The sequence below is a fragment of the Thunnus albacares genome, chromosome 18, assembly GCF_914725855.1.
Source record: "Thunnus albacares chromosome 18, fThuAlb1.1, whole genome shotgun sequence".
In the NCBI taxonomy this organism is placed as follows: domain Eukaryota; kingdom Metazoa; phylum Chordata; class Actinopteri; order Scombriformes; family Scombridae; genus Thunnus; species Thunnus albacares.
This window is the reverse complement of record NC_058123.1, coordinates 15283026-15296685: the sequence shown is the minus strand read 5'-3', so window position 1 is coordinate 15296685 and position 13660 is coordinate 15283026. Positions and strand designations below refer to the sequence as shown.

Here is a 13660-nt window from a genome sequence, read left to right as displayed (position 1 = left end):
ATACCTGTAGTGATAATAAACTGCTGTAAAATTGACCTTTTGGAAAAATAGGGACACTATAGAGCCTCCTCTGGTCTTTTTCTTTACCTGCAGCCCCTGACATCAACAACATGCTGTTTTCTGGCATTTTACACACAATAGCATCATCTACTGGACCAGGCTGCCTTACTGACATCACGCCACCTTCTGAAACTGTTCACTAGAGGGTGCCATATACAAATCCAACACAGAAAATGGCATCACAGTGCACCACAGTGTTCTGTTTCACTTAAGTCCCCATTACAGGTCATAATTTCTTTTTTTTCCAAGCAGTACTTTCATAACTTTATGCGCTGTAGCAGTTAAAAGCAACTGAATGAGCCGTGGTGTCTCTCTCCATAAAGCATGTCATCTGCTGAGTTATGAGCTAAAACTATTTTGGGATTTGAAAAAAGAAATCGAGTGCAAATTTTAACATCTTTGAAGCAAGATTGATGACCAACAGTAAAATACAATTTTCCAGTTGCTGCTTAGAGGTGTTTGAAATATATAAAGACTCATTTGCTTTTTCAGTTTATATATATATTTCAGGAGTGTTGTTGAAGTCCTGTGCAGGTGCCTTCACACCAGAAAATAACATAAAAACAGAAGTGAAAATTATAAAATAAGTTTATTCATATAAACAACTACAAAATTCTATTAAATAGGGGTTTTTTTCCAGTGGGAGACAAATTAGATCATGTGGTATTACATTGTTTCACAAAAGCAATATCAAAACACATACAAACAGATAATAAGTTAATCTGTATTCTTCACATAGCTCTTCTGTTTTGACTGAGTTTATAGAGCTCGCTCTATCTGCAAGAGGAGGCACAACTATCCTGAGAATCGCCTTTTTTTTTTTTTTTTTTAATTAACAACAGTCAAACTCACATGTGCAAGAATATTTCTAAGTTTATTCTTCACTGTGTATATTTGTTTCTCGCATACCCTCCCACACAGGAAAGTCCTGAATGGCCTCATATTTACAAAGTATCTGGGAGCTGTGAAGACTAACACTGCATAGATGATTCATTCACACCATCAGAAACATGGAGTATGTTTTTTATTATTTCAGAGCTCCCAGGGTGACTGAGTCCTTCCCTTCAGATGAGTATGTGAGTGAGGATCGTTTTGCAGTGGCGTAGGAGGCGTACGAGGGGACGGAGGAGGTGGAGGAGGGTAAGCGGGGCAGGGTAGATGTAGAGGAAGGGAGGGGTTGCGTCTGTCTGTCAGGAGGGCCGTAGGCTGGAGAGGAGGACCTGCCTTTGCTTTGTAGGCTGCTGCTGCTGCTGCTCTGCAGAGGGGAGCTGGATGTTTTTGGGCCTCGAGTCAGAGACGACGTGGAGGAGCTGGAGAGGGGTGAGGTCCTCATGCCGTAACCGAGGATACCTGTGCTCATCAGGAACTCCCGGGAGCCGTAGGCTGGGGGAGTTGGTCCACGGGAGCCCAGAGGTCGGATGTTGTCCGGTGGAAGACTCCGCCTGCTGGGGATGTCATAGATCCCCACGTCTGGGCCATACAGGGCTTGGGATCTGGCTTGTAGACGCAGCATCCTCTCCCTCTCCTCCATCTCCCGTCTCTCGTGGATAGATGCCATGATGGTTTTTGAAAAGTTGTCATAGCGTGCAGCAGCAGACTTCTGAGGTGTCAAGCCCTGTGGCCCGAGATCACGGAGGCTGTCTCGGAGACTCTCTCGTATTGCTAGACCCGAAGGGGTGAGGTCTCGCGATGTTGCGCTTTGGGGTGCAAGGTCCCTTGGCATCAGCCCTTGAAAAGCAGGAGAATGGTCTCTTTGAATGAAACCTTGGAAGGAGGGTGAGGGATCCCTGGAGGTGAGACCCTGCAAAGAAGGCGAAGGGTCTCGAGGCTGAGGAGACTGTCTGGTGACACCCATAAACACGGGGCTGTAGGCGTGAGGGGCCGGCCGCTGCACCACAGTCCCATCTGTGCCCAGAGCCATGAAGTGAGGGTGGTAGCCCACCAGAGGGGCCCCTCTCTGAGTCAGGAACTGAGCGTCTGCAGGGTTGATGAGGTTATCATAAGAGAGGCTGCTGCTACTGTGGTTGGCCAGCAGGCTGGAGGAGGAGATGATGCCCGGTGGGGGATTGGATCCAAAACTGTCAGCATGCATCGTAGGCAGCTGGGATTTGCTGCCATGGCGGTTGTTGTGTTTGAGGGTGAGCGACATAGAATTGAGCTGCAGTGAACTGGAGAGGGTGTTGGTCTGGGCATGCAGGCTGGCTCTCGCTGGGCTCTCTTTGGACTCAGAGCGGAGGTCAGGACTTTTGTTGTTCCCTTGCTGCTCCGATGTCTTCAGCAACTAGACAACACAAGAAAAAACAGAAAACAATGTCTGTCAGACACAAACCAAGAGCTTGTATATTGAGGATCACACTTCTACAATGTAACAAATTCATATCAGATTGAAAAGCACCTGCTCTGGAGGAATGGGTGATGATCCTCTGGATATGGCCTCCAGGACTGGCCGTAGCTGTGGCACAGTGGGAATGGATACAGGAATGATGGATTTGGTATGATGTCCCATCTCTGGAAACAGAAAACATAGAATACAGAAACCATACAAAAAAATGCATAAATTCAGCTCAGCAATGACACCACAAAGGAGGATTTTAATTGAATCTGCAGACATGGAGCATCTATGGTACTATACAAGTATGAAAATACTGAATCAATGCTACGTCTGGTTATCACAGTATATGTATGTCATCCTACAGTACCGTCCATGGCAGCTAGTTGGCTTTTCAGCAGGCTGTGCTCTGGTTTTGGTGGCAGCGGCGGTGGAGTTTTCATCTGTTTGATGTCTGACAGCTCGACGGCTCCCGCTGAGGTCCGCTGGCAGGAGGGAAAAAAAACACAGGGGAGATCTAATCATATCCCTTGACAGCAGAGGTCACAATCCTTTGATGATGGTGTGTGTGAGAAAATATTAAACTGCTCATGCATACTTTAATTTGAAGATCCTGGCACTGTGTCCCGTTGTCCCTGACTTTCACTGGCATCTGCCTGTCGATCTCTGGCTTGAGGAACGGAGGCTGAACATGGATGACTGTTTTCTTACAGGGCCTTGCTGTGTACCTGGTGTCACAGGACAGAGTGTTAGCCAATAGGATTCCTGAAATGCTGAAGATAAAGTTTTTTTAAAAAATGGCCCTTACTTTGGAGAGATGGGACTGCAAACCAGATACTCCAGGTTGTTACAACAACCACGTGTAAAAGGATTTACTCCTCCCTGAAACTTCCCAGTTACCTGTTGGGAACATGAAGATATTAACACCATTTTAAGTCCTCTATTTTAACAATTACACTTGTCCTGACAGTGGTTTTATATTTGGAAAATCAAACTGACTTGTTCATTGGTGGTGCGTCCTCTGGACACCAGGTACAGGTGGAATCCAGAGAGACCCAGGACTGGGATCAGAAACAGCCCTGATATACTGATCACTACCAAACTGAAATGACTGTTAAGAAAAACTGCTTCACAATAGTTAGACAAAGGTTTAACACATAAATGCACAGATGGATGCACAAACACTGATTGAGTGTCTATAAGGATACGTGACAGTGCAGTGCAACTTCCACAATTCATCCATGTGGTGCAGGACGTATATGAGGCCAAAGGTGAAGACACAGATCATGTGACCTGTCAGCGACAACAGAAACAGGAAGAAGTAGCGGTAGTTTCGCCTCCCGATGCAGTTGTTCACCCACGGACAGTGATGGTCAAAGTCCTGGAGATGAGATTGAGGAGAAAGAAAAATCATTCAGTCTATGTCAAATATTAGTAACTGGTGGAATACCCACTGTGCTTTCTAATGACTCTCTGTTTAATACAGGCTGTCTGAACCCTTTTTCAAATTGCATTTCTACTGAGACTACAAAGGATCTGAGAAAAGGATTAACCTGATTAATGAGATCTCTCTCCCTCCATCACACTCTGTCCATCATTCACTGCAGAAATCCCACTTTATTGACTCTTCCCCCTCACACACACACACACCGCTGCACTCACTCTCATAAGCACGACTCACTTTTCTCATCTGTCCATCTATGCACTCTATTTCCTTATCATTTTTTTTCCCCCCGTTTAAAATTTACGTCTTTAAATCTGTCCATGCACTGACCTCCACGCAGTGATCACAGACGCTGCAGTGTGAGCAGCGCGGAGGTCTGTAGAAATGACATGACGCACACCACTTCATCCGCACTTGGACGCCCTTCACGTCCACGTTCTTGTACAGCGGAGCACGGAATTCATCATCCTTGTCCTCATCCTCGTTTGCTGCAAAGCAATAAGTGAAAAATGACGCTTCCACAAACAAAATTTTAAAAAAAAGGTGATCTCTCATCTGTAAGTGTAACATCACTTTGACTACTAACCCATCGGGAGCACACCAGCATCCATAAAGGTTGCCATGGTGAAGTTGGCCAGCACAAAAAGGAAGAGGATGGCACAGCATGGCGGCACAGCAGGGCAGATGGTCACAGCCAGCCATGGGCATCTGAAAACACACATACACACAGGACACAAAAAAAGAAAAAAATGATGTCCTGTACTTGCCACTGAGTGTTCATTCAAAGCAGAATTCATGCTGTAAACAGAGTGTATGACAGTGTTTGTGAGCCTTGCAAGTATCCATCCCTTAGAAGGTTGAGGTTAACACAAATCACGGCTACAACAAAGATTTTAAGGGATAATCTTCATCCCATTTATTGTGATGGGAGCAAAAGTAATTGTTTACAGTGAAAGATAAGCGTGTATTAGTGTGTGTTCACCACTGCACACAACAAGGGATTAAATGACGGGGTCCCTCCTGCCAGAATGTTTCTGCACCCTGCAGTAGAGGCAAGACAATAAACCAGGTCTGGACACTTGTAAAGGGTTGAATCTGCGGATTATTTGTTTGATTATTTGATTAATCGTTTAGTCTAAAAAATATCATAAATTGGTCAAATTGTTTTGTTCGACTACCTGTCCAAAACCCAAAAATATTAAATTTATGATGAGAGAAAAGCGACAAATCCTGACATTTGAAAAACCTTAAACCAGTATATATTTCACCCTGATAGATGACTTGAATAATTACTAAATTGATGTTGACTAATTAATCTTCTGTCATTTGATTAATAGATTAATTGTTTCGGCAATAGACACTTGTAGTTTTCAAGTGTAACATAATGTAACGTATCACAGTTTAATATTCATGATGCCTAGTGCAAACTGTTCCTTATGTCCAAAGAAAGATGGTCGTTTGATGTTTGGTACAAACCTAAGTTAAGAACATATTGTCTGATGAAAAACAGCTACAGTGTGGAGCCTTATGTGAGGCAGCATTTAGCAAAAAGTCAAAGATGTCTGTGTGCACAGTTATGTTCAGGTACATTACCATTAACTATAGACACAGGCAGGTTTACTGCTCTCCTTGAAGAGAAAAGTTGGTGATTATATGATGATTTAAGGGCCACACTATTCAGTAAAATGTCCTTCATTTCTGATGAGTTTTTCTGGATGAATGATTATAAGAAAGTTGAGCTGTGTTTCAGGAAGGGAACTTTTTATGAGGCTGATTTTACTTGTAGAGCTTGGTACAGAAGACAAAGTTGTGAAAAGGGTTGTTCTTGTCTATGTTTGACATATGTTTCAACAGTGCAACTGTATTTTGGTGTCTTGTAAGTCATTATGGGCACCTGTATATGCATGACACATTAACTAACTAACTGACTGTAGTGGCTCATTAGATGTGGAAACTGCAAAAATTATTGAACAAACAGTACAACAGTATCACAGACTCACTGGTGATTTAGGACCACATTTATTAATCCCACCGTCACTTGTAACCTAAAAGTGTTTAGATTGTAATGGCACAAGACACAGACACAAGTCTGGTTTACTTAAAGAATTCAAATAATCTGCATTAACGAAATTTGCATGTTATTATGTCAGTGACCATAATAGGAAAATAGCTATAATTAAAGCTGTACAACAATCTAGAAGTCAGAAAACCTGTTGAAATTGGTAAAAAAAAAAAAAATTGTGTTAAATTTGATTTCTTTAGCTTTAAAAAAGCAGTTGTCAAAAATTGTGAATTATACAGTAGACGCTCGTAAACAAATAACTAATGTCAACTGTCTACAAAGCTGGACAGCCTGTCAGGATTTTAACCAGTGGAGAATCTTACTGTGTATGTTTGCCCTAAAAATCTTAGAGAACCATGTTTTATCTTTTCATTTGACTCTGAATGATCCTGAATGAGTGTATGATTATGTCGCTACTGTGTGAGATTAGAGGGAGGGGCAGTGTAATCAGGTTACAGTGGTAGACAGACAGGAAAGATCCACTGGTTATGTGAACAGTGTTTGATTGAACATCACATGTTTAACCTATATACTGTGTGGGAATTTTTGATTTGAATAATCAGATGTTACAGCTGGGTGACGTATCAATACCTTTACCTCAGGTAGAGATAAAGCTATTCTCTAGGACTGTTGAATGAAAACAATATAACCAGTGTAACCAGTGTCAGCATGAGGAGAATGTGTAAAATTGATTAAATTTTCCATTAAGTTTTTTTTTTTTTTTAAAATATGACTCCATGGGCAAGTGATTAAAGACAAAGTCTGATCAAAAGTGAAAACGCCAACAAAATTAAGAGTCATCCGCCGCAATTATGCGCTTCATCCCAGTGCGGCCCAATCACCAACCCCCCCCCTGCTGGTTTTAGGCTGTGGGGGAGGGGTTCCCCTCCTGAGAGGAACGTCTGCTGATGCCATGCCAGCTGCAAACCCAGTAATCCCTGGATTATGAACTCTGGATTACAGGCCATTTCTGCCAGTCCAGTCCATTGTGGAATCACACACATTAGATGCTAAACACACTGAGCGTGCAGTCAAGGCTCACCATATATCACACAGCACGCTACAATATACAGCACATACCATGAGTTAAATGTAATTGATTTTCCACTGGTTATCTATGACTGCATATGATGGCACAGCCTTTGTTCAGTAGATGAGGAAACACTGGAAATGGGACAAGCATGTCTTCAAAGATTTGAACAAATTTAGCATAATGAAGTTATGAGAACCTTAAGAAGCAGTAAATGTGTGACGAAAAGATTAAAGAGCATAATATGATTCCCCCCCCCCAAGGCTTCTATTGGGGATTTGTGTCCAACTTCCTGTCACTAAACATGGTCATGTTTGATATGTGATTAAACTGTCATACCTGATCAGTTACATAAAGCTGTGTAACTTCAAGCTAGTTAGTTACAACACTGTGGGGCTGAGACCTTTATTATTCATTAATCTGCAGATTTTTTTTTGATGAAATATTTAAAAAAATGTGAAAATATGGCATTCACAATTTAAGAGCCCATGGTTTATGTCTTCAATTTGCTTGTTTTGTCTGACCAACAGTCCAAAACAAAGATATTCAATTCACTCCCATATATGACTCATTTGAGAAGCAGGAATCACAAACTTTTGGGCAATTTTGCTTGAAAATGATTGAAATGATGAATCAATTAACAAAGTAGTTATCAATTCATTTTCTGGATTAATCAATTAATCGTTTAATTGTTGCCGCTCTACAACCCTCCTCTCACCACACTGTAAAAGATCTTTAAGTTGAAGTGAAGCCTACAAAAACATGACTGAGCTAAATAATGAATTTCATTATTGATTCCAGTTTACTGTTAAATTATCACACGGAGCTTTTGAAATAAGTGTTTTAAAATGGATAGAATAAATAGATAGATAATAATAAGGTAGAATATAGAGTACCATGCAAAATTAGCCGACTACAAATCAATTATGTCGCTGCAGATGAAACAGAGAAAGTGAAATAGGAGCGTGTAAGAATTCATTTGACTGATTTTTACGGACAAGATTACAACGTAGATGCCTCTGCATGGACGGCGAGCCTCCATCATTGGTCGGAGACCATCTGGACCACAGGGAGAGACAGTTCATTACACTGCAGCATGGCAAGACAAGTCCCACCTAATGAAACAGTCCAGGCAGAGCTGTATTAAATCACACAGAACAGTAAGCTGCTCTGCAATCTGCAGGCTGCCCTCATCCCCGCACTGGGTCAGTGGCACAGCAGACGCCACGCAGTCGGTCAAGCAGCAGGTTCACTACTACTGCTTTTGTGAAATATTGTGACAGTTACATAAATGACATCACTGCTATGTAATCTGTCAGGTTTCTAGACACGTCGTCAGTACATAAAACACTGGCTGTGAATAAATTTCTACAGACTGTACTATAAATCTCTACAGGGCATGTGCTCACAATGTCTTTTTCGCATCATCTGTTGCTTGTGTCATCCACTTTTCATCATTTCCATCCTCACTATGTGCCATCTAATAAAGATGAAGGCAATTTAGACTCAGCTCAGCCAGCTCAGCTGTTTTCAAGGCTTATAGGCTGATATTTCACTTCCTTCAAGTGTTTCAATTTAAACTGCATCTCCCATACAATATCTCAGATGCAAATAATTTACATATTATGATATTTTAACCTGTTTACAGTGTTTGCACCCTCAATTATCAGCATGAAGTGATCACACTTCATTAGAAAACCCTGCCTTTTCTCATTTCAACATTCAGTATTTCAGTGTGTTCTGAATGCACAGTTTGCCCACCAGACAAACACGGTTTCAGTCCAGGCAGAGTGAAACCTATCCTAATCAACAAGGGACATTTTTCTTGATCTTTCTGGTGTCTGTGGTATTTGTTGGGGCGTAGGTGACCTGCTTGAGTTTAACAATGCACCGAAGCTTGAGCGCTAACCCAAACACAAGTTCAAGGTCAGAGGAACAAAAGCAGGAAACCGGTAACTGAGTTTTATCAGGCAAAGGAAGACAAGAGAGCCTCTGCGATTTTAAAGGTCGTTTTCTGACTCCACCAAACCTGCAGTGGAAAAAGAAATGGAGGCATGCATGCTTGCACTACTAATGCGCACAAAGAGTTACATACTGTATGCACAAACACTGATAATTGCATGATTACCAGAAGACATACCAGAAGAATATAACATAGCTGTAAGATTTAGAGTTAGGGTTAAAATTAGGGTTAAAAGTGTTCATCAACATAAAAAGTGTAAAAAAAACAAAATGAAGTTGTAAAGTTTCAGGATATGAATATTAACATGGTAGCGCACAGTGTGACTACATTTGAGAGTATTCAAAGTGAAATCCCGTGAGGACATGAGGCCTGACTGGCTGGCATTCACTGACGTTCCCATGATTCACAGTAACCAGGGTAAAGGCTGGGGTGACGTTATGGCAGATGACAAGCGATGTCACTCCGACTCAGTGTTACCAAGGCGGGACCAAACAGAGTGTGGCACCTGTCCATCTCCGCTTTTGGAGGAAAGGGAGTGACTGCAGCTGCTGACTTGGCAGATTCGCAGGGTATTAAACAAATAATCGCTCATATCAGAGGACTGTTATAGCCGACAAAACAGAGCACCTGCCAAGAAAATATTTCATACTTCTTGCTGAATGTTGATATATGAATGGCCTTCAAGTCTACTGTACGGACTTCCAGATTACTGTACAAGTGCAAACAAAAGAGCTAGTGGGGTATGCGGGGTTAGTAGACACTCGCAAGACAAGTTAAACTGCAGACATTAAAGCAAAATATAATGCTGCTAAGTTAAATAGTGCAGGTTTTCAATTATTTTCTCTCAAGGCTGATTTACAGTAGTCAGAGAGACACACTGCGGAGTCATTTTGAGCCATGAGGTCAGAACATTTTAAGATCTATTCTACTGGGTTGTGTTAATTAAAAAATTGAGGCCATTTCAGCTGATAAACTGTTCATTCAATCATTTGTAGCGTCCTGGTCTTGCTGGTTTAGCATCGCAGTCCCAATTAAATAGTCTCTTTTCAATCCATCATGTCAGCAGGCCATTGATTTTTTTTTCGCCTCGGTGTATAAATGGACTTCATCAGGGTTTCTCAACCTTTTCTAGCCTGCAAGCCTGTCTTTGTGTACAGGATATCCATAAAGTCTCACTGCAATTAGACAGCTGTGACATTGTCCCATGAATTTGAATGTGAGATATTTTTGTATTCCAGCATGGAGAAAGCTCAAAATAGTCTCAAATTATTCCAAGCTTGGAAACCATTTCAGTATTTTTTATAATAATAATAATAATAATAATAATAATAATAATAATACAATATAATGATGTACAGTACCAGTCACAAGTTTGGACACACTGTCTATTTCAAGTGAATGTGAAGGTGGTACTGTACATCGATACATCAGATTCCTACAACCACATCTGTACAATCTCAGAATTGTTTGATATACTTAAACTTTGTTGCAATATGTGGCATAATCGCATTTCTAAACTAAATACTAGAACACCATTTCTCTATCTGTGCTGCATCTACAACAGCTGATAGTAAATTCAAAGATTCCACACTCCATTTTTTTTCCCAGATGGGGGATCACATGGCATTGGCCAGAGGTTCCTAATCCCGTACTCCCAATCTGGTGTCAGATTCCAGCGGAAACAGTGCACGGCTGGAGAATACAGGAGAATCTAGGACAGATATGGCTACAGAGGTCAAGGGTCAGTAGACTAGTGTAGAGCTGATGAGGTGGGAGCCTTCTTACAGCGAGTCAATAGTAGATACCAGAGGGGGTTACATGTTACGATTAGGGTGCTTTAATATCTGACACCGGTCTGCTTGTTTTGTTTCTTGAATCTACAGTATATTATAATATAGAGATATAAGTCTAACCCATATACTATAGTCATATTAAGGATGTTATATTTAATTTTTTCCTGCATGTCAGTGTTAGCTTTTCAACCTCCCACTATTTTCCCCTTTGCTCACAAATAGGTCAAACCATGAAAGCTAAAATAAACCATTACAACACATTTTCAAAACTGCCCAATTACAATTAGATCCTGACACAAATCACAAACCAGGTTTAAAAGCTTTCACCCACTGCATATTTAATATCCTCCAGTTGCATTTATGACACATGTGGGTCATAATGACACGCTGATACATGTTGATTGTGGGTGGCTTATCCCCTAAACTGTGCTTACTCTGAGTCCTCAGGGTGCGCTGGGCAGGCACCCAGACTAGCCCACACTGTGAGCCAACCAGGTCAGATGTGAGCCGCCCCTGGTGGGTCTGCCAGCAGTGCAGTCAGTGAAGAAGCAGCAGAGATGGTGCACTTATTCTGCATTTGTTTTTTTAAAATGATAGTTTTGAAAGAGGACAATAAAATTGTTCAGTTTAATAACAATTTAGCACTGAATTTCTGAATATTTAAGTATGCCAGAGAAGGTGATGCCCAAGATTTTTTTTTAATTTTATGGTCTAAAAATCCAATTGCACATGCAGAAAATCCTATTTGAATGGAAAGAAACCAGATGCATGATGGATGAATAAGGGATGGATGGATGGATAGATTGATTCTCCATGGACAAAAAAAAGGGTGCTGTGCAACTTTTCATTTCTTGTTCGTACTTACGTGAAGACGAAGAAAAGGGAGGTAGAGCCGACCAGGAGGCAGGCGGCCGTGCACACCGGGATGAAGGCGCTGGGTTTCAGCGAGTCGGCGCCGCTGGTGGGCATCCTGTCCTCTCCACACTCATCAGTGTCTCATACTAACGAACCAGACAGCACGCACGCACCGGAGAAGTGCTCGTTTGTTTGTGAATGTTGTCGGACAAATCCCTTCATCAACCTCACAGCGCTGGAAAACGAAAATCATAGTCGAAGGGGGGAAAAAAAGGAAAAGGCTGGAAACCAAACAGCCCGCGGCTCCCTGCTCAATCCTGCATCCCGTCCAGTCTGTCCCGGCAGGCAGCGGCGCAGAGATGCCGCCTCTGGTTTATCCCAAAGGTGGAGCTTTTACTCATGAATGACGTGACACCACTACACTACACTACACTACACTACACTACACTAGTGGATCTTAAAGTGGGGTCCTGGGACATCCAGGGGTCCTTGAGGGGGTTCCAGATGGTCCCCAGCAAAAAGGGGAATAATTTATTTTCACTATATTCCATCCATAATTAACACAATGACAGAATGTATAACTATTTTGGTCATGGGTTTCATACACTTTCTGTAATAAAACATCTAAAAGCAAAAATCTTTCTCAGTTGGGAGACGTTGGGACAAAATATTATCAAATGTGGGTCTGTGGTCTAATTTGTGTCAGTTTAGAGGTCCTTAACGTGAAAAAGTTTGAGAACCACTGCACTACACTAATGTGACCCCTGTGTAGGCTTTGATATAAGTATGGTTGAACTTCAGTAACAAAGCCAACAGTCAGTGTGGGTCACAGAGCCATAAGAGGCTGGTTTATAACGTTATAAAAGTTGAAGCGTCTTGCTGCATTGGTCCGATGCACCAATCAGCAGGCTGATGCACTGGAAGTGTGCTATCAGTGGATAACTACACATAAAATGAACCCCTTTCTTCACCACCCCACCCCCAACAGAAAAACACCCAAACTACTACCAGTGCCAAATGATATTACCACAAATGATATTACCAAATGATATTACCAAATGATATTACCACAAATCAACAGGTGAACTCCCCCCGCACCAGCTGCTCCCGTGACCGGAGGTCAATACCAGCTTCAGCGCTAAAAAAGATGAAACTGTAAATTAACACTATACTCAATCTACTAAAACACAAGCCGTAAAACCATGTACAATTAACAATGTAAAATAAACAGCAACCAGCACTTTGCCTGTGAATTGAACACAGGACATGTTAATCTCAGTCTAACCAGAAGCAAACAGTTTAATAGTAAAATACATTCTCATACCTTGCCACTGCCACTACTCCTGGACTGTTATGACCCTTTACAAGGGACAATAAATTGTTGGCAGACCCACATTTTATAATTCAATCATTCTGTAGTAATAATCCAACAAATTCAATATTTACATAAAAATCCAGTACCTCAGGGTGCATTTGCACCCCTACATTACCCTAAAAATCAAATAATCCTAATTAAAATGCAAAGAGTTTGTTTGACTTACCAAGGGGGCAGTAGTCACAGGAGCAGGAATGGAGCTGACACGCCTGTGCTCCATAAGCTTTTTAAAGGTTGACGGGCTCTCACCTTGATTGCCCAAATTTTGCCTGGGGCCCAGTGTCCCCCTACTACACCACACTGAGACCCCACACTGCAGGGCTGGCCCTAACTACATTGATGCCCTAGGCAAGATTTTAGTTTGGAGCCCCCCAAAAAGGGCAACAATACCTCCAGTCCTAAAACTTCAAAAATGAACTCACACTAAAATAAAGTGCAACAATGTTCCAGCCCAGACAAAGTCCTTCCAGACCTCCAGACAAAAAGGCAAGCGGGGGTCAAGGCATTATTCAGTGAGTGTTTGGTGGCATTGCCTGAGGTAGCACATGAAATTTGGTGGCTGCTGGGCAAAAACTGACCAGATGAAAACCCATGCAAGTTAATGAGGAAAAAGAGAAGGAAAATGTTAAGGAGAGAACAAGTGCAAACTTGTTTCTTTTATATCAAATCAAATTTTTTTGCCCTCCTCAGTCATGCATTGAAGTTATCATGCACAGTCTGATTGTCAAAATGATCTGATCACATCTTTA

General features: G+C 41.8%; 1 protein-coding gene across 1 annotated transcript; it reads right to left on the bottom strand.

The window, feature by feature from the left end:
• Positions 1 to 674: 674 nt before the first annotated feature.
• Positions 675 to 13111, bottom strand: zdhhc8a (zinc finger DHHC-type palmitoyltransferase 8a). Its single transcript, XM_044334676.1, has 12 exons — positions 13078 to 13111; positions 12605 to 12674; positions 11547 to 11771; positions 4420 to 4541; positions 4164 to 4321; positions 3598 to 3770; positions 3389 to 3491; positions 3198 to 3289; positions 2988 to 3117; positions 2760 to 2874; positions 2456 to 2568; positions 675 to 2341 (listed from the first exon to the last, which is right to left on the bottom strand). Exons 3-12 carry the CDS (start codon positions 11648 to 11650, stop codon positions 1088 to 1090), a joined length of 2364 nt encoding a protein of 787 aa, XP_044190611.1. The 5' UTR covers positions 11651 to 11771; positions 12605 to 12674; positions 13078 to 13111; the 3' UTR covers positions 675 to 1087.
• Between the last annotated feature and the right edge of the window lie 549 nt (positions 13112 to 13660).